A 25,851-nucleotide genomic window follows, 5' to 3' on the forward strand; every position below is an offset into this window, starting at 1 on the left:
CTCAGAGGAAAGCGGGACTCCGACAGGTCTGTCTGAACAGTGAGCAGAGACGGACCTGTCATCTGCCCGCTCAACAGAGCGATGAAAGAGGCCTAACAAATCAAACCATTTGCATATCCATTTGTTTAGTGAATCTGCATGTTACAGAGAACACTAGAGGAAAGTAGTAGTAAAAAAATGTTTACACTGGTCATAAAACATTTGTTAAGAAGTCCAAATAACCTAAAGAAGAATAATTTTTAATTCATGTGCTTAGAATGAAAGTACATGCAGATTTGCTGGATGCATGGCTATGCAAACTTTTTAAATAGAACCCATCAGGTCAGTGCACCTAACACTGGTATTTCAGTACTAGATATACTCTAGGGAGATGAATCGTTCACAGGCTTCTTTCATTAGTCAAGGACCTCAGTGTAAAGGATTTCAGAGTTAATGGCTCTGCCTGCCTGTTTCACTCCTTCTGTGAAAGCAGGGTATGTCATTCATACAGGGACCTAGTGGGAACAGTCTTTATGAGATCTAAAAATAAAAAAAAAGGAAAGAAAAGAAATTGGCTGATGGCTTGAACTTTCAGTCATCTACTCAAGAAATTCTGTTTTGGAGTGGACTGCCCCTATTACAGCAAACACTAGGACAGCGGTGTCCAACCTGCAGCCCAAGACTGTTTTGAATGTGTCCCAACACAAAATTATAAACTGACTTAAAGATGTGGATTTTTTTTTGTTGTAAAAAAAAAATGGATTTTTGTAAAATCTTACCGTAAAATCATTTTCTCTTAAGCTCATTGACAGACGCAGTCCTCTTGATTAATATCAAATTGGGTTATACTACCCTCTACAGGAGTAGGACACTAGGCAGAAGGAAAACGTTCTGGCCACACCTTAGGGGCAGTCCCAGAGGGTATATCCTCTCTCTCCCTGCTACAGGATGTCAGTTATGTCACAAAGCAGTGTCAGAGAATTTAACCCAACCCAACTCAAAAGTAGAGGGGCGGGTACTGCGTCTGTCAATGAGCTTAAGAGAAAAGGATTTTACGGTAAGATTTTACAAAAATCCATTTTTCTCTGTCGCTCATTGACAGACGCAGTCCTCTTGATTAAAATCAAATTGGGACGTCCCAAAGCAGTGCCACAAATGAGGGGTGGGATAACAGAAATCAAAATTGAAATCCAGAAGGCCCAACCGGTGCCGACTAGAAGTCTTAAAGGCTCATCAAACCAAAGGATGAGACTCAACTGAAAACCCAACAGAAAAAAACCCTCGAGGTAGACCAACGGTCTCCTCAAATTGCGGCCTGCAAAACCTTGCGGCCAAAAGAGGCATCCGCCGATGCAAACACATCAACTTTATAAAATTTTGTAAAGGTATGAACCGACGACCAGGTAGCCGCCTTGCAAACCTGGACCACTGACGCCTGATGGCGGAAGGCCCAGGAAGCACTAAGCGCCCGAGTGGAGTGCACCTTAACAGGGAACGGAGGATTCCGACCCTTAATAGAATAAGCCTGTACCACCGTCTGTCTGATCCATCTGGAGATAGTCACAGCAGATGCAGGCAACCCCTTTTTTGGGGCCATCCGTGATCACAAAAAGTGAATCCGTCTTACGAAACGAGTCCGTAGTTTTCAAGTATACCCTGATTGCCCGAACCACATCCAAGGAGTGTAATGCAAACTCCCGAGGATGACTGGGCTTAGGACACAGGGAAGGCAATACAATGTCCTCATTCAGATGAAACTCTGAAACCACTTTAGGAAGGAAGGATGGATTCGGACGAAGAACTACCTTTTCCCTATGAACCACCAGATATGGGGGACGACAAGATAATGCGGCCAGTTCTGACACCCTGCGTGCAGAAGTAATGGCCACCAAGAAGGCCACCTTCTGGGATAACGTAAGCAAGGGAATCTCCCTGATATTTTCAAAGGGAGGTTTCTGAAGAACCGACAACACCAAATTAAGATCCCAGGGCAGGAAGGGCGCGCGCACTGGCGGAGCCAAGTGCCGCACCCCCTGGATGAAATTTCGCACCAAGGAATGGGTAGCCAAAGGTTTCTGAAAGAAAATTGCTAACGCTGAAACCTGACCCTTGACAGTACTCAAGGCCAGCTTCTGCTCAACCCCCTGTTGCAGAAAAGCCAAGATTCGGGTCACCGAATAGGCACGTAGAGGAAATCCAAGGGATTCGCACCACGCAATATAAGACCTCCATGTGCGATGATAGACTTTTCTGGAAGTCGCTTTCCTTGCTTTAATCAAAGTAGGAATAACTGAAGTTGACAATCCCTTGTCCTTCAGCACCTGAGTCTCAATAGCCAGGCCGTTAAAGCCAGCGATTGTAAAGCAAGATGGATGGAAGATCGGTCCCTGAGACCGCAGATCCTCCCTGAGAGGAAGTCTCCAAGGAGCGTCCGCGACCAGCCTGATCAAGTCGGCGTACCCGGGTCGACGAGGCCAGTCCGGAGCTACCAGGATAACTGGAATTCCCTCCACCTCTATCCTGAGAAGAAATTTCGGCAGCAACTTGAGAGGAGGGAAGACATACAGTAGCTGATACTGTCCCTACGGGGCAACCAGCGCATCTGCTGCGTCCGCTCGAGGATCTCGGAAGCAGGCTACAAACCTCCACACCTTCCTGTTGAGCCGAGCTGCCAACAGATCCACCTCCGGGGTGCCCCAATGAAGGCACAGCTGGTGAAATGCCTCTGGATGAAGAGGCCATACCCCTTGATCCAGAATCTGACGGCTGAGATAATCTGCCTGCCGATTTTCCACCCCCGGAGTGAATACCACGGAGAGAGCCGGAACAAACCGTTCCGCCCAATGAAGAATGCTGGCCACTACTATGGCTGCCAGGGCACTCTTGGTGCCCCCTTGGTGATTGACATAAGCCACGGCCATGGCCTTGTCCGACTGGATCCAAACCGGGCTGCCCTGAAGCTGCTCGGTCCAGTAAATCCGACAAAGTCTGATCGCTCTCAGTTCCAATACATTTATCGGTAACCTGGTTTCTATCGGAAGAAATTACTTCCCCTGGCTGAGCATCGGAGACCGAAGCCACCAGACCAGAGACTCCCTGGTCCGCTCGCTCAACCGGATCCAATTGTCCAGATAATCGGGATTCCGATTCCATTTGAAAAGAATCTCCTAATGGAGAATTCGGGTAGGAGACTGGGCATACTGTACTGCCTCTAAGAAGGCCACCATCAGTCCCAGGATCCTTATCCGAAGGAAAGGCCAGTTGACGGACAGTAACATCCGAATCCTTCACTGAATCTTCCGGAGCTTCTCCGTAAGGAGACACACCCTTGCCAAGGATGTCTCCAAAGTTAGGCCCAGATCTGTTCAGATGGACTCCATCTTGAATTCTTGTACCCGGACAAAATGATTGAGTGCTTTTAAGTCCAGAATTGGACGCACCTTGCCCTCCTCTCTGGGTATTGTGAATAGGTTCGAATAGAACCCCTGAAAACCTTCTGCTCAAGGAACGGGAATTACCGCTCCCTGTTGCATCAAGTCCATTACTGCCCCCCGCAAAGCTCTTAAGCGATCCAGGGATAGTTGAATGTTGGAAGGGAAGAAATCGCACCGGTAGAAGTGATCAAAACTCGATCTTGTATCCCGACCGTATGACCTCGCGAACCCCTTTGTCCGGGATTCTGGAAAGCCATGGATCCGGAAACCGGTGAAGACGTCCCCCCACCCCAGAGATGGGTGGGGGCGCACCTTCAGGCTGTATTGGTCTTATCTTCAGGTTTGGCTAAGCCGGACTTTTGTTTACCCGACCAGCGCCCTTTGAAACCCCCTGAAGGGGCTTTGGAGGGCTTCGCCTTATCGCCCGCCCCAGCGGAACGAACAAACTTTTTATGAGCGGAAAAGGAAGGTCCTCGTCTGTTACGAGGTCCTTTACCCTTAGCAGTCTGTGGCAAAAAAGTGCTCTTGCCCCCAGTGAGATCCTTTATAATCTCATCCAAGGTGGCCCCAAACAGGCGATCCCCCTGAAAAGGAAGATTAGCCAAAGCTTTTTTGGAACCCTGATCCGCCGACCAGCACTTTAACCACAACTCACGTCTGAGGACCACTGCTGAGACAGATGCACACCCTAGCAAGGGAGTGGCGTCCAGGGCGGCGTCACAGATGAACTGTAGCCCTTGTATAATCTGCTCCAGCAAATCTGATACTGCCGGGGGGATACTTCTCCCCTTTATGTCACGGCGTAACAATTTGGTCCATTCTGTCAATGTTTGTGAAACTAAACCGATGGCTACCACTGGCCTAAATGTTGACCCTATCAGGGAAAAAATGGAGCGGAATTCTGCTTCCACTTTTCGATCCACCGGATCCCTAAAGGACGGAGCGTCCTCCAACGGGATAACAGTGGCTTTATTTAGTCTGGAAATCTGTGAGTCCACCACTGGTGGTACCGTCCATTTTTTAAGGAGGGATTCCTCAAACGGATAGCGCCTAGCAATGCGTTTGGAAATAGCAGGGGTTCGTTTCGGACGACCCCATTCTTCTTTAATTAGATTACCAAAACATTTGGGCAAGGGAAAAACCTTCGCCATTTTGGTAGGCTTGCTAGTACCAAAAGGAATTTCAGTATCAGCTACCTCTGCCGGTGTAACCTCAAGAATTAAGGTTTCCCGGACAGACACAACTAGTGCGTCCACCAACGCTTCTTCTTGTGCTATGGCGGAGGCAGAAACGTCCTCCTCACTGTCTGAGGAGACCGTACCCGAGACAGCAGCCCCAGAAGAGGGACCTGCAGCTGCAGTGACAAGCTCAGAATCTGTATCTGAAGTGTCAGATGAAATAGGGGTAGGCGGGGGTCGCTTTCTTGCCCCCCGTCCCTGACAGGCCACCTCCACCTGGGATACCAAAGACTCCAAAACTGCTGATAATGCATCAATCATAAGTGGGGCACTGGAGGGTCCTGCGGCCACCTCGAGGGGATCAGGTGGGGATACATGTGTGGCAGGGTCCATGATTAATCCAAGACACTTGCCAGCAAACAAAAAATAATTGCAAAGATAAAAACTTTTTTTTTTTGTAATCCCCCAGCGCAACAGCGCCCCTCAGTGTTACCTGCTTTGGACCCCACAGAGAGAGAGAGACCCCAAGGCTCACCGCCTGATGCACAGAAGTTTCTATCAACCTGCTCTCAGCACTGTCTCTTACAGACAGGAAGTCTTTTGGATCGTTTTCCCGGGTAAAGGAGGCGGCTCCGCCCCTTTACACGCCTTCCGGCGCCTCCCATGCTACTCGAGGTAGCTGGTCATCTCCAAAATGGCCGCCCCCATGCTGGAGACACGAGGCTACGCCAAGATGGCGGCCCCGCGTGACCTGCAGGAGGATGGCGGCGGCCACTGTGGAAAGATGGCAGCGGCCTGCGGAAGGTAGCCATCGGCCTGTGCGGCTTGCGGGAGATGTACGGCCTGCGGGAGGATGGCGACCAGCGGATGGCGGTAGTCCAGGCACAGGCATCGGCCTGTATTGCAACCTTATGTATAAGGTAAGATGCTATCACCCTCTTACATGGCCATCGTAACAGTAATGCCAGCCACTGACTTCAGTCATGGTCCCTTTACAGTGCCCCTCATACAGTGACTTCCGATAGTCAGCTCCCAAACCAAGCCTCCTGGTTCTTATTCACTAAATCACCCTCAAGAGGGGGATCTGTGACACCTGTTATAGGATAGAGGGGGGATCCGGGATCATGAGGGTCCGATCATCCCAGGGAGGGGCCCGCATCCACCCACAAACCCGTCAGGGGGAGAGGGGGAACATTTTACTCACCATACCGGAACAGGCGGGCGCCAACTCCTGACAGAACCCCTCTCCACCGAGGTGGGGGGGCTGTCGACCAATACGGACGCCGTGACTCAGTTTCCAACTGGTCATCGGCGTCCTGGCGAGACGTTTAACTCGCAGGGTCAGTCCCCGTCCAGTGGGACTATGTCGCGGCCGACCCAGCGCGGAGCTAGGGCCTGCACGCGCTCGTAGGCTGAACACTGGATCTCAAAATCCAGCCCGTCGCCCAGTTTCAGCATACTTGCTTGAAGATCTCACAGGAACAACTGGAGAAAAAAAGCTGCCTAAAAAAAAAAAAAAAAATTTTTCTAAAAAATCTTGCCAGGACCAAAGATTCCAGCAAGGAACTTAGGTCCTTACTCCTGACTAGACAGAAAAAAACTGACATCCTGTAGCAGGGAGAGAGAGGATATACCCTCTGGGACTGCCCCTAAGGTGTGGCCAGAACTTTTTCCTTCTGCCTAGAGTCCTACTCCTGTAGAGGGCAGTATAACCCAATTTGATATTAATCAAGAGGACTGCGTCTGTCAATGAGCGACAGAGAAAAAGCATTTACAAATAACGAACACATGTGGCTGAAGAATACATTTACAGTGTCTCTTTACTGGACTTTTATAGAGGTTCTCTCTTCCCAAATTTAAAATCTCCCACTCTTCATAATCACGCCTTAATTAGGTCATCAGTTTTCCGCAGCACCTATATTTGTGAGGAACTATTTTCAAGGGTGAAGAATACAAAAGGACAAAATTACAGACAAAATATCTGATAAGCACCTTGAGAATTGCTACTATATCCATCGAAGCAGATATTTATGCATTTATCAAAAACAGTGTCAAATATCACACTAGTTTTTTGTTGCCCTCTAAGGCTCGGTTCACACTTGTGCGATGCGGGAACGCTGCGAATATGCAGTGTGATCCCGCATCGCATCCGCACATCAGGCAGTTCACACTGCCATATGCAATACGCAGGGGGTGTCAATTACATGTTAACGACACCCCCAGTTTGATCGCATATCGCAGTGCGATCTGACAGTTCGCACAGGATCGGATCGCCCAAGTGTGAACCACTGTGCAATCCGATTCTGAGGCGGCTCAAAAAATGCCTCATGTGCGAGTTTGCTGCGGATACAGTGCGAATTCAGCCATACAAAGTGTATGGCTGAACTCGCATCCGCACAAGTGTGAACCGGCACTTACTTCTAGAAAAAAAAAAAAAGGGATTTGACTTACAGTAAAATTTGTTTCTTTGATGTCATTGACGGACACAGTTCCTGTCAATCATGACCATTGGGTTATACTGCCCCCTACAGGGAGTAGGACACTATGCAGCAGAAAAAAAAAAAACTCCTTGCTACACCCATGGGCAGTCCAAGGGGGTATACTCCCTCTTCCTGCTATAGTCACTCAGTTTTGTTACAAGCAGTGTCAGGAAAATTAGAACTCCACAGAAGGGTGGGTGCTGTGTCCGTCAATGAATATCAGAGAAATGGATTTTAGGTCAAGTCAAAAACCCCATTTTCTCTTTCGTTCATTGACAGACACAGCTCCTGTCGATCTTGACCATTGGGACATCCCAAAGCAGAGTTAAACATGAGGGGTGGAAAACAGCAAGAAATTCCCAAGGCTGAAATTAGCCAACCAGGCAACAGGGGCTCAACCAAAACAACAACTGGAGCCCAGCTAAAAAAAAAAAAATAAGCAATACACTCTCAAAGAGGATCAGGTCCTTTAAACAGCAGCCTGCAAATCCTTGCAGCCAAAAGGAAGCATCCACAGATGCCAACACATCCACTTTAAAAGTTGTAAGAAAGTGTGCACTGACGACCAGGTGGCCACCTTGCAAATCTGCGTCACTGACGCTTGATGGATGGAAGGCCCATGGAGGCACTAAGCGCCCTAGTAGAGTGTGCTTGACAGGGAAAGGAGAAACCTGACCCCTGACAGAACAAGCCTGAACCACTGTCTGTCCGATTCATCTGGAAATGGTGGCAGAGGAAGCAGACAACCCTTTGCGAGGTCTATCAGTGAGCACAAATAGAGAGTCTGACTTCCTGAAAGACTCGGTAGCTGCCAGGTACACTAATTGCCCAGACCACATCCAAGGCATGCAAGGCAATTTCCTTTGGATGTTTAGGCCTGGGACACAGGGAAGGCAACACAATGTCTTCATTTAAACTAAAGTCAGAGACCACCTTAGGAAGGAATGATGGACGGGGCGAAGCACCACCTCATCTTTGTGAATCACCAGATAAGGTGAACGACAGGATAACGCCACTAGTTCTGACACCCTGCATGCAGAGGTAATGGCCACTAAAAAGGTCACCTTCTGGAACAGCATAAACAGGGGAATCTCCAGAATATTTTCAAAGGGAGGCTTCTGTAGAGCTGAAAGCACCAAATTAAGACCCCAAAGCGGTAACAGAGCCCGCACTGGGAGGAACCAGATGTTGGACACCCTGAAGAAAAGTAGGCACCAGGGAGTGTGTGGCCGAGGGTCATTGGACAAAAACTGCCAAGGCTGATACCCTGGCCCTTGATGGTACTCGAGGCCAATTTCTGTTAAACCACCCCCCCTTTTAAATAAGGTTAAAGATCCGAGCCACCGAGTAGGAACGAGGATGAACGCCAAAAGACTCACACCACGCAATGTACGTCTTCCATGTACGATGGTAGATCTTCCTCGAAGTAGATTTCCTAGCTTTCCTAGGAATCACAGACTCAGATAAACCTCTATCCTTCAGCATCTGGCGTTCAACAGCCAAGCGCTGTCAAAGCCAGTGACTGTAAAGCAGGATGGAATATCGGTCCTTGGGACAGCAAATCCTCCCTGAGAAGAAGCATCCAAGAAACGTCAGCGACCAGCTGCACCAGATAGTCATACCAAGCCGGACGAGGCCAGTCCAGACCCTCTAAGATGACAAGAATCCCTTCTGCCTTGCGTAGAAGTCTGGGCAGAAGCTTGAGAGTGGGGGGGGGGGGAGGCGTAAATCAGACGATACTGACCCCATGGGACCACCAGAGCATCTGCGGCACCCGCCAGAGGATCCCTTGGCTGAGCCACAAACCTTTGCACCTTTCTGTTGAGCTGAGACACCAACAGATTGACCTTGGAAGTGCCCCACCGGAGACACAGCTAATGAAAACACCTCCAGATGAAGGGACCACTCCCCGTGGTCCAACGCCTGCCAACTGAGGTAATCCATCTGCCAATTTTCCACCCTGGGAATGTGTACAGGGGAGAGGGCTAGAACATACTGTTCTGCCCATTTTAGAATGCCGGCTACCTCCAGAGCCACCAGGGCACTTCTTCTGCCCCCTTGGTGATTGAAATAAGCCACGGCTGTGGCACTGTCCGATTGAATGTGCACGGAACATCCCTGAAGACGATCCATCCAATGATCCAAACACAGTCTGATTGCTCGGAGCTCCAGGACATTGATCGGTAGTATGGACTCCTCCAGCGTCCAGATCTCCTGAGCAGAAAACTTGCCGAGGACACCTCCCCAGCCAGACAGGCTGGCATCCATGGTGACCACTGTCCAATACAAGGGGAGGAAGGATTTTCCCGGCCAAAGCGCTGGAGAGCAAAGCCACCATATCAGGGAATCATTTATTCCCCGACTCAGCAGGATCGGATTGTCCAGAGACTATGGAGTCTTGTCCCACTTGGACAGTTTCCCTTTGCAGGGACCTCATATGGAACTGTGCAAACGGAAACACCTCAAAGATGGATACCATCAGGCCCAGCATCTGCATGCAAGTCCGAAGGGATGACTTGGACAGCAGGAGGCAAATTGAAGTCTGCAATTTCTGGAGTTTGTTCAGAGGAGGGAGCACTCTGGCTACGCCCAAGTCCAGAGAAAAGCACAAATAGTCCAGCGTTGTGGACGGAAACAGGGCAGACTTCTGAAAAGTCAGAATCCACCTGAACTCCCGCAGAGTTCATATTGTGATCTCCAGGTTCTCCACCAGAGCAGAGGGAGACTCCGCTCCCAGAAGGAGATCGTCCAAGTAGCCCAGTACCGCGATCCCCTGTTGGCGTAGCAAGGCTAGTACCAGAGTACTTAATATAAATATGTGCTGCGCAAACCTGTGTAGCTTATATTAATAATAAATTAATATAAGCAAATAATTAATTTGTAGTGAAACATTTGTATCACTCTGTGTAGAAATATATATGTGTGTATATAGCAACAGTTGTACACTGATTAAATCCAATTTAAACACAATTAATAAATTCTCTATATGCAATATAACCATACAATGAATATTCAAACACATATAAATCATGCAAAGTGAATTAGTGTCCAGTTCCTTATGCCTGGTATCCAAATTATAAGTGTCAAAACATAGTATGCTCCTCTGTATGGAGATTAAATCCCAATCACCAGTGCTCAAATATGGTCGTGAGCAAACTTGATTTCCCCTCCAATCTCTGTGCTCCCCACCCCCCTTTCAGGTGGGTGCCTCACCTTTATGCCTGTGACCTCGCACTTAAGCTTAGTCAGTAATGGCCTTGTGCTCAATCCAATAGATATGGATGCGGGGTTGCTTTTTCTTAAATGCTGTCAGGGTGCTCCTGTCCCTCACAGGTGGCTCACATGGATGGGAAGAAAGATATACAGTGGGGATCCAAAGTTTGGGCACCCCAGGTAAAAATTTGTATTAACCACTTCCCGCCCGCCCTATTACAAATTGACGGCGGGAATGTGGTTGTGTTATCCTGACCGGACGTCATATGACGGCGGCAGGATAACACAGCTCTGGGCGCCCCCCGGGGGCGCGCAGAGCGGCGATCGGTGATGCAAGGTGTCAGCCTGACACCCTGCATCTCCGATCTCGGTAAAGAGCCTCTGACGGAGGCTCTTTACCATGTGATCAGCCGTGTCCAATCACGGCTGGTCACATAGTAAATAGGAACAGCCGTTGATCGGCTTTCCTTAGTTCGTGCCTGACACGAGCAAAGGAGCGCCGATCGGCGGCTCCCCTGACAGGGGGGGGGGGGGGTCTGCACTGGTAATCAGATCATTGATTACCAGTGCAGACCCTCGGGGGGGGGGGGGATGCCACTAGATCCACCAGGGATGCCCACTATGACCCCAGGGATGCCCACTATGACCCCAGGGATGCCCACTATGGCCACCAGGGATGGCAATCAGGGCTCAGGGAGCCCCCCATTGCCCTCCCCATCAGTGATGCCCACCAGTGTCCTCCCTATCAGTGCTGCCACAAGTGCCCATCATTGCTATCCTTTAGTGTCGCCCACCAGTGCCCATTATTGCCCACCAGTGACTCCTATCAATGCCCATCAGTGCCGCCCGTCAGTGCCACCCATCAGTGCCCACCAGTGCCGCCTATCAGTGCCACCTATCAGTGCCCATCAGTGCCACCTATCAGTGTCCATCAGTGCCACCTATCAGTGTCCATCAGTGCCGCCTATTAGTGCCCAGCAGTGCCGCCTATCAGTGCCCACCAATGCTGCATATCAGTGCCGCCTATCAGTGCCACCCCATCAGTGCCTCCTCATCAGTGCCTCCTCATCAGTGCCTGTCAGTGCAGTCTCATCAGTGCAGGAAAAAAACTTAATTTACAAAATTGTATAACAAACAAAAAAACTTTTTTTTTTTTTCAAACTTTTCGGTCTTTTTTTTATTTGTTTAGCAAAAAGTAAAAATTGCACAGGTGATCAAATACCACCAAAAGAAAGCTCTATTTGTGGGGGGAAAATGACAAATTTGGTGTAGGTACAGTGTTGCATGACCGCGCAATTGTCATTCAAATTGCAACAGCGCTAAAAGGGGAAAATTGGCCTGGGCAGGAAGGGAGGGAAGTGCCCTGTATTAAAGTGGTTAATGTGCATAAAGAAGCCAAGGAAAGATGGAAAAATCTCCAAAAGGCATCAAATTACAGATTAGACATTATTATAATATGTCAACAGAAGTTAGATTTTATTTCCATCATTTACACTTTCAAAATAACAAGAAAACCAAAAAATGGCGTCTGCAAAAGTTTGGGCACCCTGCAGAGTTAATATCTTGTACTGCCCCCTTTGGCAAGTATCACAGCTTGTAAACGCTTTTTGTAGCCAGCCAAAGAGTCTTTCAATTCTTGTTTGAGGTATCTTAGCCCATTCTTTCATATAAAAGTCTTCCAGTTCTTTGAGATTTCTGGGCTGAATGTCACGCATTGCTCTTTTAAGGTCTATCCATAGATTTTCAATTGTGTTGAGGTCAGGAGAAAATGGATTTTTGTAAGAACTTACCGTAAAATCCTTTTCTCTTAAGCTCATTGACAGACGTAGTCTTCTTGATTCTCAAGAGCTGGGTTATGTTGTCTCCGCAGGAGTAGGACTAGGCAGAATGACAAAACGTTCTGGCTCCACCCTAGGGGCAGTCCCTGAGGGTATATCCTCCCTCTCTCTGCTACAGGGAATCAGTTCTGTTTAAAGCAGTACAGAGAATTTAACCCAACCCAACTCAATGATAGAGGGGCGGGTACTACGTCTGTCAAAGAGCTTAAGAGAAAAGGATTTTACGGTAAGTTCTTACAAAAATCCATTTTTCTCTATCGCTCATTGACAGACGTAGTCTTCTTGATTCTCAAGAGCTGGGACATCCAGAAGCAGTGCCACAAATGAGGGGTGGGATTGACAAAATCAAATCCAATCTAGAAGGCCCAACCGGTGCCAAACTAGAAGTTTTAAAGGCTCATTATAAACAAAGAATGAGGCTAAAGAAAAATTTTTCCAACGGAAAAAAACCCTCGAGGTAGACCACTGGTCTCCTCAAATTGCGGCCTGCAAAACCTTGCGGCCAAATGAGGCATCAGACGATGCCATTACATCAACTTTATAATGTTTAGAGAAGGTATGCACCGACGACCAGGTAGCCGCCTTGCACACCTGGACCACTGACGCCTGATGGCGAAAGGCCCATGACGCACTAAGTGCCCGAGTGGAGTGCGCCTTAACAGGGAACGGGGGCTCCCGACCCTTAATAGAATAAGCATGCACTACCGTCTGTCTGATCCATCTGGAAATGGTCGCGGCAGAAGCAGGCAACCCTTCTTTGGGTCCATCTGGGATCACAAAAAGTGAATCCGTCTTGCGAAACGAGTCTGTCGTTTTCAAGTATACCCTGATCGCCCGGACCACATCCAAGGAGTGCAAAGCAAATTCCCGAGGATGACTGGGCTTAGGACACAGGGAAGGTAATACAATTTCTTCATTCAGATGAAATTCTGAAACCACTTTTGGTAGGAAGGATGGATTCGGACGAAGAACCACCTTATCTCTATGAACCACCAGATATGGTGAACGACAAGATAATGCGGCCAGTTCTGACACCCTGCGTGCAGAAGTAATAGCCACCAAGAAGGCCACCTTCTGGGACAACGTGGGTAGAGGAATCTCCCTAATATCTTCAAAGGGAGGTTTCTGAAGAACCGACAACACTAGATTAAGATCCCAGGGGGGTAACGGCGCGTGCACTGGCGGAGCCAGATGTCGCACCCCCTGGATGAAATTCCGCACCAAGGAATGAGTAGCCAAAGGCTTCTGAAAGAAGATAGCTAATGCTAAGACCTGACCCTTGATAGTACTCAAGGCCAGTTTCTGCTCAACCCCTTGTTGCAGAAAAGCCAATATTCGGCTAATCGAATAAGACCGAGGACGGAACCCCAAAGGTTCACACCATGCAATGTAGGACTTCCATGTGCGATGATAAATCTTTCTGGAAGTCACTTTCCTTGCTTCAACTAGAGTAGGAATAACGGAAGCTGACAAACCTTTGTCCTTCAGCACCTGGGTCTCAATAGCCAGGCCGTTAAAGCCAGCGATCGTAAAGCAGGATGGAAGATCGGTCCCTGAGACAGTAGATCCTCCCTGAGAGGAAGTCTCCATGGGACGTCCGCCACCAGTCTGACCATGTCGGCGTACCAAGCTCGATGAGGCCAGTCCGGAGCTACCAGGATTACTGGGATTCCTTCCTCCTCTACCCTGCGAAGAAGTCTTGGCAGTAACGCGAGAGGAGGGAAGGCATATATTAGCTGGTATTGCCCCCACGGGGCGATCAGTGCGTCTGCGGTTTCTGCTAGAGGATCGCGGGAGCGAGCCACGAATCTCTGAACTTTCCTGTTGAATCGTGATGCCAACAGATCCACATCCGGGGTGCCCCACCGTAGGCACAACTGGTGGAAAACGTCTGGATGGAGGGACCATTCCCCCTGATCCAGGGTCTGACGGCTGAGATAATCTGCCTGCCAATTCTCCACCCCCGGAATGAACACCGCAGAGATTGTTGGAACAAATCGTTCCGCCCAGCGAAGAATGCAAGCCACTTCTTTGGCCGCTCGGACACTCTTGGTGCCCCCCTGATGATTGACATAAGCCACGGCCGTGGCATTGTCCGACTGGATCCGAACCGGGCTGCCCTGGAGCTGCTCGGTCCAGTGAATCAGACAAAGTCTGATCGCTCTCAGTTCCAATACATTTATCGGTAACCTGGATTCTTCCGGGGACCAAAGTCCCTGGACAGATAACTGACCAAGAATTCCTCCCCATCCGGATAGACTGGCATCCGTGGTCACTATCGTCCAATATATTGGCAGAAATGACTTTCCCTGGCTGAGCATTGGAGACCGAAGCCACCAAACCAGAGACTCTCTGGTCTGTTTGCTCAATCGTATCTGATTGTCCAGGGATTCCGGATTCCGATTCCATCTGAGAAGAATCTCTTGCTGAAGAATTCGGGTATGGGACTGGGCAAATGGGACTGCTTCGAATGAAGCCACCATCAACCCCAGAACCCTCATGCACGTCCGAAGGGAAGACCAGCTGTTGGACAGTAACAACTGGACTGCTGATTGAATCTTTCGAAGTTTCCCTACCGGAAGGAAAACTCTCGTCCTGACTGTGTCTAGAATTAGACCCAGATATTCGAGCCTCTGGGTGGGAACCAGAAATGACTTTTGCTGGTTCACCAGCCACCCGAATTCCTGTAAAGAAATCATAGTAATTTCTATGTTTTGTAGCAAGGTCTGAGGAGACTCTGAATGAAGCAGAAGATCGTCTAGGTAACCTAGAATCGATATACCTCTTTGGCGCAGAAGTGCCAACATTGGGGCCAACACCTTTGTGAAGACCCGCGGAGCCGTGGCGAGACCGAAAGGTAACGCCACAAACTGATAGTGGTTCTCCTCTACAGAAAAGCGTAGAAAACGCTGATGTCCTGCGAAAATGGGAATGTGAAGATAGGCGTCCTTGATGTCTATGGACGCTAGGACATCCCCTGGATGCAGGAAGGCTGCTACCGTGCGAATGGACTCCATTCTGAATCTTCTTATGTTGACGAAAGAATTGAGTGCTCTTAAGTCCAGAATTGGACGCACTTTGCCCTCTTTCCTGGGTATTGTAAACAGGTTTGAATAAAACCCTTGAAATCGTTCTGTCCAAGGAACGTGGACTACCACTCCTTGTTGTAGTAAATCTGTGACTGCTCTCCTCAGATCTTCTAAACGATCTGCGGATAGACGGATATTGGAAGGGAAGAATCGCGCCGGTGGGAGAGATCGAAACTCGATCTTGTACCCTGACCTTATGACTTCGCAAACCCAATTGTCCGGGATTCTGGAAAGCCATGGATCCGGGAACCGGCGAAGACGTCCCCCCACCCCAGTTATGGGTGGGGGCGCACCTTCAGGCTTTGGATGGTTTATCTTCAGGTCTGGAGGGGGCGGGCTTTTGCTTGCCCGACCAACGACCCCTGACGCCTCCTGTAGGAGCTTTGGAGGACTTAGTTTTTTCACCCGCTGGACGAAAAAACCTCTTGTGAGCAGAAAAAGAAGGCCCTCGTCTTTGACGAGTTCCTCTACCTTTAAAATTTTGCGGTAAAAAGGTGCTTTTTCCACCGGTGAGATCCTTAATGATCTCATCTAAGTTGGCTCCAAATAGACGCTCTCCTGAAAAGGGGATATTAGCCAATGCTTTTTTGGAACCTTGGTCGGCTAACCAACCTTTTAGCCACAGTGTACGCCTGAGAACCACTGCTGAGACTGATGCTCGCGCCATTAATGGAGTGGCGTCTAACGCCGCATCACATACAAACTGTAACCCCTGTATCATTTGTTCCAACAAATCTGATACCGCCTGAGGGACTTCTTCTAAGTCCCGGCGTAACCACTTGGTCCATTCAGTTACAGCCTGCGAAACCAGACCAATAGCAATTATTGGTCTGAAAGCTGATCCAATCAAGGAAAACATGGTGCGAGACATAGCTTCTATCTTGCGATCCACTGGATCTTTAAAAGACGGAGCGTCTTCTAAAGGAATAACCGTGGCTTTATTCAATCTAGCAATAGGTGAATCCACCACAGGTGGTTCTGTCCATTTCTTAATAAGGGTTTCCTCAAACGGATAACGCCTGTCAATGCGTTTAGAAATATTAAAAGTGCGTTTTGGCAGACGCCATTCTTCTTCGATTGGATTGCCAAAACATTTGGGCAATGGAAAAACCTTCGCCACTTTGATGCGCTTTTTAGTCCCAAAAGGGATCTCAGTTTCAGCTATTTCCGATGGAGTACCCTGTAACCTTAAAGTCTCTTGAACAGATACAATGAGTGCGTTTACCAACGCTTCCTCTCGGGCTATGGCGGATGCCGAAACATCCTCCTCACTGTCTGAAGAGACAGGACCCGAGACACCAATACCAGATGAAGTACCTGCAACTGCAGAAATAGGCTCAGAGTCTGAATCCGAAGTTTCAGATAATAAGGGGTTAGGCGGGGGTCGCTTTCTTGCGCCCTGTCCCTGACAAGCCACTTCCACCCGGGACACAAAAGTTTCCATAATAGCTGACAAAGATTCAATTGTCAATGGGGTGCTGGAGGATCCCGCAGACCCCTCGAGGGGATCCGGAGGAGATACATGAGTGGCAGGGTCCATGTTAATACAGGACACCTTTGCCAGCAAAAACAAAAAAACTTTTTCTTTTTTTTTTTGTGTGTCTCCCCCTAGCGCAATAGCGCCCCTCAGAGTACCTGCTTCTCGATCCCAGAGAGAGAGAGAGGGACCCCCAAGGCTCACCAACCGATGCAGTGCAGTTTCCAACAAACTGCAGTCAGCGTCTGTCTTACACAGACTGGAAGGAGCTGTTTGCTTTTTTCCCGGGCAGAAGGCGTGGCTCCGCCCCCTGTGTACGCCTTCCGGCGTTCCCAGCCCTCCACGAGGTAGCTGGGCTCACAAAACATGGCCGCCCCCATAGAAGAGACATAAGACTCCAAAAACATGGCGGCCGGCGTGACCTGAGGACATACATGCATTCGGTCTACGGCAAAATGGCGGCGGACCGCCGATATCGTCTTCCCAGCACATCCACCTGCACTCTGCTAAGAGGTGACATATGGATCTACAGAGATACACTGCACATAAGGTAGGATTATACCTCCTATGTCTGCTGTAATTTACAGTCTGCTGGGTAGAGTGTTAGCTCTTGAACCAAGTCCACTTCCCACAAACACATGCTGTATTACAAGGGGGACTTGTAAGTATCAGATATATACTGACCATATATGGAGGGGCCCATAATATATACTGCCTCATAATGAGGAAAAAGGGGAACGTTTACTCACCATACCGAACCGATAGGCACCCTCTCTTCACAATACCCTCTCCACCGGGGTGGGGGTTTTGTGGACGCCTCGACTCTCTGGTACCTGGCGTCCCAGCGAGCTTTTAACTCGCAAAGTCAGTCCCTTTGCTGGGACTCCGTCGCGGCCGACTCAGCGCACTGGTCTGCACGCGTTCTTAGGCAGAAACCGGGGTGACCACTGGATCTCAACATCCAGCCCGTCGCCCGGCCCCGCATACTTACTTGAATATGTCGCGGCCGACCAAGCGCAATGCCATGGTCTGCGCGCGCTCGTAGGCCGGCTGGGGTGACCACAAGTGTCGCCCAGTCCGGCATTTTTGCTTGAAGATCTCACAGGAAAAAAACACTGGAGAAAACTACCTAAAAAATGTCTTTTTCTTAAAGAAAAAAAGTCTTGCCAGGACCAAAAGATCCCAGCAAGGAACTTAGGTCCTTACTCCTGACTAGACAGAAAAAAAAAAACTGATTCCCTGTAGCAGAGAGAGGGAGGATATACCCACAGGGACTGCCCCTAGGGTGGAGCCAGAACGTTTTGTCATTCTGCCTAGTCCTACTCCTGCGGAGACAACATAACCCAGCTCTTGAGAATCAAGAAGACTACGTCTGTCAATGAGCGATAGAGAAATTCAGTTTACGCCTCTTGATGTAATCTCCCGTGGATTTCGAGTGTGTTTAGGATCATTATCCATTTGTAGAAGCCATCCTCTCTAACTTCAGCTTTTTCACAGATGGAATCAAGTTACCATCCAAAATTTGCTGAAATTTTATTGAATCAATTTTTCCTTCTACTCGTGAGAGGTTCCCTGTGCCACTGACTGCAATACAACCCACAGAGGTTCTTTTTATTAAATTCTGTGCCCCTTCTTCTCCAAACGTACCTTTGCTCATTCCGGCCAAAAAGTTACATTTTAACCACTTTACCACTGGAGGATTTTGCTGTCTTACGTCCAGGCCACTTTTTGCGATTCGGCACTGTGCGACTTTAACTGACAATTGTGCGGTCGTGCGACGCCGTACCCAAACGAAATTTACGTCCTTTTTTTCCCACAAACAGAGCTTTCTTTTGGTGGTATTTGATCACCTGTGCGATTTTTATTTTTTGTGCTATAAACAAACAAATAGCGTTTATTTTGAAAAAATAACAATATTTTAAACATTTTTTTATATGAAATTCCCCCCCAAAAAAATGTAAAAATCAAAATTTTTTTAAATTTTTGGTCAATTTGTTTTCTGCTACCTATGTTTGTAAAAAAAAAATCACAATAAGCATATTTTGATTGGTTTGCGCAAAAGTTATTGCGTTTACTAAGGGAAAGATTTCTGTCATTTTTGGTGGGTTTTTTTTAACGCGTAATGGCGGCGATCTGCGATTTTTTTTGTGGGACTGCGACATTGCGGCGGACAGATTGGACCCTTAACTGACATTTGACACTTTTGGGGGTACCAGTGACATTACTGCAGTAATCAGTGCTATATATATGCACTGTTACTGTAAAAATGACACTGGCAGGGAAGGGGTTAATTTTATTGGCGAGGGAGGGGTTAATGTATGCCTGGTACTTACTAACGTGTGGGGGGGGGGGTGACTGAGTGACACAAGGACAGATCGCATGTTCAGCTATGCTGAACACTGCAATCTGTCACTCCCTGTCATTTAGGAGATCCGCCCGCTCTGTTTACACAAGCGGGCGGATCTCCAAACTAGATTCCACGATGATCAGGGAAGAGCAGCGGCGACTGCCGCCGCTCCTCCCCTGGCCCAATTCCCGCTGTGACTGAAAACAGCGGGAGCGAGCCTCCGGTGGCGCGCGCGCGCCGCCCACAAGGGGCAGAGTCCAGCGACGTAGGTCTACGTCGCTGGACGATAACGAGCAGTAGCAGCAATGCGAGCAGAGTTAAAGTGGTTAACCTCATCGGTCCACAGAACTTGTTTCCAAAATGCATCAAGCTTGTCTATATGTTCATTTGCAAAAGTTCAAACGCTGATTTTTGTGGTGAGGACGTAGAAGAGGTTTTTTTCTGATGACTCTTCCATGAAGACCATATTTGTACAAGTATCTCTTTATAGTGTACCACAACTCCAGTGTCTGCCAGATCTTTCTGGAGGGATCGTGCAAACGTGGGTTTTGAATTTTTTTTCTCACAATCCTGCGAGCTGTTCTGTCTGATATTTTTCTTGGTCTTCCAGATCTTGCTTTAACTTCCACTGTTCCTGATGACTGCCATTTCTTAATTACATTCCAAACAGAGGATATTGACATCTGAAAACGCTTTGCTATCTTCTTATAGCCTTCTCCAGCTTTGTGAGCGTCAACTATTTTCAGTTTTCTAGACAACTGCTTAGAACATGGGTGTCCAACCTTTTGGCCTCTCTGGGCCACATTGAGTGTAGAGAAATTTTCTCGGGCCGCATATATAATATATACTATAGTTAAGGCATGTAATAAAATGCCGCCACGCCCCCGGCACTAATTTAACACAACTAGAGGATGATCAAATTAAATGGAATCAGTATACAGAGGTTTACTTCTTCTGAGAGACAATAAAAGGAACACTAACCACCATGACCACTTCAGTGATTTGAAGTGGTCATGGTGGTAGGAGTCAGAAACACTGCACATGCTCGCCTCCCTCCCCTCAGCCTCTGCCTAAGGGTAGTTGGAAGCTGCTGTGGCCGTGCCCCCGACCCAAATTCCTTCCTCCCCAGCAAAATAAAATTGTCAGGGGGCAGTGGGCCGCATTGCCTGCGGTTCTGGGCCGCATGTTGGACATGCCTGGCTTAGAAGATCCCATGGTGCTGATTGTTGGGGCAAGGTCAGATGAGATCTCTTTGAGATTGACATTACCTGGTCTTCCCAGACTATGATTGAGAACAATCCATGACACTGGCAGGTCTCAGCCTTGCAAAGGGGGCAGTGCATGCTATAAATTCTGCAGGGTGCCCAAACTTTTTCAGACGCCATTTTTTTGTTTTCTGTAATTTTGAAAGTGTCAATGATGGAAATAAAATCTAACTTTTGTTGACATATTATAAGAATGTCTAATCTGTAATTTTATACCTTTTGGAGATTTTTTCATCTTTCCTTGGCTTCTTTATGCACATTAATACAAATTTTTACCTGGGGTGCCCAAACTTTCGATCCCCACTGTACTTGGTGCAAGTAACGTCTTATAAACTGACTTTATTAAAAATAAACGTATTGCACTTACATTTAATTGGTGCTTGCAGAGCACCACACTATAATGGCTATTTTGCAAATAGTGGCCCAGAAGCTCAGGCGGGGGTCTCCCAACTGTTCTGGTTTATCCGCTCAGTGAGCTGTGAAAATGCTCTCAGCCGTACTCACGCTCAGACGTATGGCCCCTCCCCTATGCGTATCGACACAGGGCTCTTGCGTGTCCTCATCAGGGGGAAAAGGGGGCATTTTTTCCTGAGGAGGATTCCAGGTGAGTGGCCGCAGACCCAGAAGGGTGACCAATGTCCGGGGCGGCCGAAACAGGATTCAAGATCTGATGAGACAGATGAGGCAGGGGAAGACGGTGGGAGCTTTTTGCAATTCACCCACAAGCTGCCTCCACCCGAGACACAAGGGACTCAGGACCGCCGTCAGTGCATGGTTGGGACACGGAGGGCCCCGCAGCCTCAGGTGGGGAAATGTGCTCCAAAGACTCCATGAGTAACTAGGGGGACCCACAAAAAAGCAACACACTGCTAAGGGACAACCCCCACCGCACTGGCAGCACCACCCGGTCGCCAAACACAAGGCACAGAGGGACCCTCATCAGACTCACCACCCGCCGGCACAGGCACCCACCAGGAGAATCTGCACTACACACGCGGCGATCAGGATGCTAAATGAGCCAGGAGTGGACACCAGGCAATAAGGAGTGGCTTCTACTGCAAAAATCGCCACCCATAGGGCTTTACTGTCATGTCTGCCGCATTTTGCAATAGCAAACCATAAGAAAATGGCCGCAGTGTATAGGAATACACAGGCTACAACAAAATGGTGGCACCACAAGATATACAGAGACCCAGAATTGGGAGCCTAGGTCAAAAGGACAGATCCAGGCAGGATGGGGGGCCTTGGCAGGAGCCCCCAACAGGTACTAACCTCCCCCTCGCACAGTTGATCGTCCGGTCCCTGGCGGCGCACCCCCCCCCCCATCACCAGTTAGCGCCCTGCCCCTATCCCAGGCCAGTGACTTGACCACCCAAACAGCCCCAGTGTATGTGGAGGGGGGGGCAGGCTGAGGGACTCGGTAAAAGCAGGGGGGGTGCCTGCAGGAAGGTTGCGAGACGTTTAACTCGCAGGGCCAGCCCCCGTCCAGTGAGGCTATGTCGCGGCAGACCTAGCACGAGCTGAGGCCTGCGCGTACTTGCTGGCCAAACTGGGGTGACCACTGGATCTAGACTATCCAGCCCTGCAGTTGATAGTAGATCTCACAGGAAAAATGCAGGAGAAATTTTTTTGCCAGGACCAAAGATCCCAGCAAGGAACTAGGAGTGACTATAGCAGGGAGTGAGAGAGTATACCCCCTGGGACCGCCCATGGGTGTAGCCAGAATTTTTTTCTGCCTAGTGTCTTAGTCCTGTAGGGGACAGTATAACCCAATGGTAAAGAATGACAGGAGCTGTGTCCATCAATGAACGAAAGAGAAATTAAGTTTTATTACTCAAGATAGGTACATTATCTATATTAGTGATCATAACTTGTGATCTGTCCAACTCTGCTATCCTTTTTATTAGTGTATTTCATGTGTGGTCCGATAATTCTTCTTTCAATGTGGCCCAGAAAGGTCAAAAAATGGGTTGGACACCAGTGCCCTAGGGTTTAATACACCATTGTAAATGAGAAAAACCTAAATTTTCTGCATTTGCAGCAACCTGCTTCTCATCATAGCTTTCATTGTGCTTGGTCTTCCAATTAGATTTACATCTGAAAAACTTTTTTTTTTTTTTTTTACGATATTCCCTGTGTGAAAATATATTCAGGTTTAGTATCTTTTGAAGTCAAATCACATGCTGAATGATAAACTAGCAGTTTAAAGAATGTAACCATTACTTATTTTGAGATATGAATTATGTTATAAATCTGTCTATACGGGAGGTTCCTTGGTATTGTCGTAAACTTCAGGGCCGCCCATGGCCACTGTGTTTATTGGTCAGGGACCTCTTAACAACCCCTGCGGTTTTAGAGAAAAAGAGAGGCAGATGGGGTTAGAGAGTTCTCATGGTAACATCAAGAAAGGAACATCTATCAAGTGGGAGAACCGATCACACTGGCTCAGCTTCTGAAACTCTAATACTCCGGACATTGAATGCAAGTGTTCTTACTTCTTAATCCTATATCTTATTTCTCTAAATTGCTGAATTATGTCGCTATTTCTTTGAAACACTTTTTTCTGTAAATATTTTATTTGCACCAATTTTAACCTTTTTATTATTAAACTTTATTTTGAAAAGTGTTATACTTGTCCCTAAGCTCTTAATGCAAACTAACAACGGACCTGTCTCTTGAAGAGTGCTACTGTACAGAATAAATCCTCTGAACATTCCTGTCTGTGGTGACAGTGTGTGTTACAGATGATGATTCTGAAGTCATAATTGGTATTTCTAAAATTACGAGCGTTCGCTGGGCTCACCCTAACGTAGCAGTGGTGGCAGTGAAAGGGTTATTGCTTAATTAGTCCGGTGACAATCGCTCTCAGCCTGCTGGCATCTAGAGTGTGGTCCCGCAAGCTGGAAAATCTATGTGCCGGGTGCAGCTGAGAGTGGCATTGTTACGCAAGTGACGGCAGGGGGTGAGATTGGCTGGTCCTTGGTCACGAGTTAGTGAGAAGGGCAAGGATCTGATACCCGCCATCGTCACACCGCCTGTAAACAAAGCAGGCGAGTCTTCTGTCACAAAGGCAGGGAGAGATCAGGAGTTTCAGCTAGGCTGAAACCCCGATCTCTGTGCCTGTCACAGAACCCCCCCTCCCCCCCCCAGTTAGTAAGCATACAGGCATACATTAACCCCTTTGATCACCCCCCAGGGTTAACCCCTTCCCTGCCAGTATCATTTATACAGTAACAGTGCATATTATTTAGCACTGATTACTGTATTATTGTCAATGGTCCCCAAAAAGTGTAAAAAATGTCAGTTAGGGGTACGATCTGCCTGCTGCAATGTTGCAGTCCCGCTAAAAATCGCTGATCGCCGCCATTAATAAAAACAAAAAATAAATAAAAATAAAAAGTCCAAAAATCTATCCCGTAGTTTGTAAACGCTATAACTTTTGCGCAAACCAATTAAAATACGCTTTTTGTTTTTAACAAAAATATGTAGCAGAATACAAATTGGCCTAAACTGTAAAAAAAAAAAAAAAAAAAAATTTACATTTTTTTTTATTGGGAATGTTTTATAGCAGAAAGTAAAAAATATGGTGTTTTTTTTTTTTTTTCAAAATTGTCGCTTTTTGTTTATAGCTCAAAATCTAAAAACTGCAGAGGTGATCAAATACCACCAAAAGAAAGCTCTATTTGTGGGGGAAAAGGACATCAATTCCATTAGGGTACAGCGTCACAGGACCGCGCACTTTTTTGTTAAAATAATGCAGTGCCGAACCACAAAAAATGGCCTGGTCATTAAGGGGGTAAAACCTTCCGGAGCTGAAGTGGTAAAGTGTGCTAGCAATCTTCTCATGCATCATATTCCAAGAAAGTTTAGTTCCAATTAAACCTAAAGCTACAATAGGGTTTTCAAAGCAATTGCAACAGAAATGTTTTACTGACAAAAAAGATACAGAGGACCAACATTTGGGAAAATCAAGGAATACCCCTTATAGGTTAATTAAGGAGCGTTATCTGGGGGTCCCCTGATAAAAACAAATAGCCCATTCCAAAACACACTGGATTTGGGGCATTGCCACCATATATGAAAGATCATTCCTTGATGGTTACAACCCTGAAAGAAGAGAAAAGAGGAGCCTGGAAAGATTATTAAGGGAAAATATTTTGAACAAAGCAGTCTGAATAGCCCCCATGTCAGAGTTACCAATTCATTAATCAATGTTTGTCTATGTTCCAGTTCAGTGCATAATGTAAAGACTAACCTTGCCACATGAAAGATAACTGGCTCAGGTGGAATTCACAGCTGGACATGTGTGAAGCTTCAATCAAAAGCTTAATCAATACATTTTAACATTTGCCTGTAGGCCCCCATGGCCAAATTAAATGCTTTGTCGATTTTCTCATTAGGAAATAAATAAAACAAAAAGCTCAACAACCATCAAAAGGTAACAACCTTAAACATGGCATGTTTCTGTAAATGCTAATGCACAATTACTATTTGCCAAGGAAGGAAGGAAAAAAGGTAAATAAGTGGAATGTACAACAGATCACACAAAGATTTTCCACCGTGTTGCAACTCTTGAACAAAGCAGTTGGGCTGTGGCCTGATTTTGCCCTCAATCTGACCCAACTTTGGGCTCGCTGCTTCCTAGTCCCAACTCATAGAACTGCAAAGTACCTGCAGGAAGGTTTTTTTGATCAACATAAACTCAACTAAATCTTTTATTTTTTTTTTTTACTGCCAGAAGCATGCAATATATTTTAGGACTTAGTTTTCTGTATTGTCTATGTAATCATTTTTTTTTAATCGCCCGAGCAAGAATTATGCTTAAGAAACAGAAGTTCTGTATGCAATAATAAAACTATGTTTCATAAAAGATATGTTTCAGTTGCACATTTATTTCTAATTGTGGACAAGTGGTATCTTACCAGACTTGCAGCTGTCCACAAGGTCATCTTCCAAAACCACAACCATAGATCGAGGAATACTGCCTACTGACAACCTCTGAACCTATAGCAGTAAAAAGTATAAAACAAATTACACATTTTATCAGTTTTTATTAATATAGTGCCATAAATTCTTAATAGTTTTACAGCAGTGTACACAGTAAAGATACTGTATATTGCCATGTATTAGAGCTGCATGATTCTGGATAAAATGAGAATCACAATTCTCTTGCTTAGACTAAAGATCACAATTCTCTCACAATTCTCGGCATAAAATCATCTTTCAAATTATAAAAAACAATTGGGCTAACTTTACAGTTTAGTGTTTTTTTAGGATTGAAGTGTATTTTTCCCATAAATATTGCTTTTGAAAGACCGCTGCGCAAATACAGTGTGACATTAAATATTGCAACGACTGCCATTTTATTCTCTAGGGTCTCTTCAAAAAGAAAAAAAAAAAAAGCCTGGTCTTTTAGTGGTTAGAATGCCCTCATTTGCAGACATTCCTTTGATCTAAAAGAACCAAATGATACAATGTTTCTTTTTATCTCAACGCTGTGCAATGTCGTGAAACCTTGCTTGGCTGCCTTTTTTTTTTTTTTTTGACAGCT

At 47.1% G+C, this 25,851-nt stretch overlaps 1 protein-coding gene across 1 annotated transcript in view; it reads right to left on the bottom strand.

Annotated features, from left to right (window-relative positions):
• MCM9 (minichromosome maintenance 9 homologous recombination repair factor) overlaps window positions 1-25,851 on the bottom strand; it is a 230,669-nt gene that overhangs the window by 174,965 nt on the left and 29,853 nt on the right. Inside the window, exon 4 of the mRNA XM_082251202.1 lies at window positions 25,223-25,304. Coding sequence (XP_082107328.1) covers window positions 25,223-25,304 — 82 coding nt within the window. The remainder of the gene's footprint in view (window positions 1-25,222; window positions 25,305-25,851) is intronic.

Source organism: Pelophylax lessonae (assembly GCF_965119305.1).
Source record: "Pelophylax lessonae genome assembly, chromosome: 3".
Taxonomy (NCBI): Eukaryota; Metazoa; Chordata; class Amphibia; order Anura; family Ranidae; genus Pelophylax; species Pelophylax lessonae.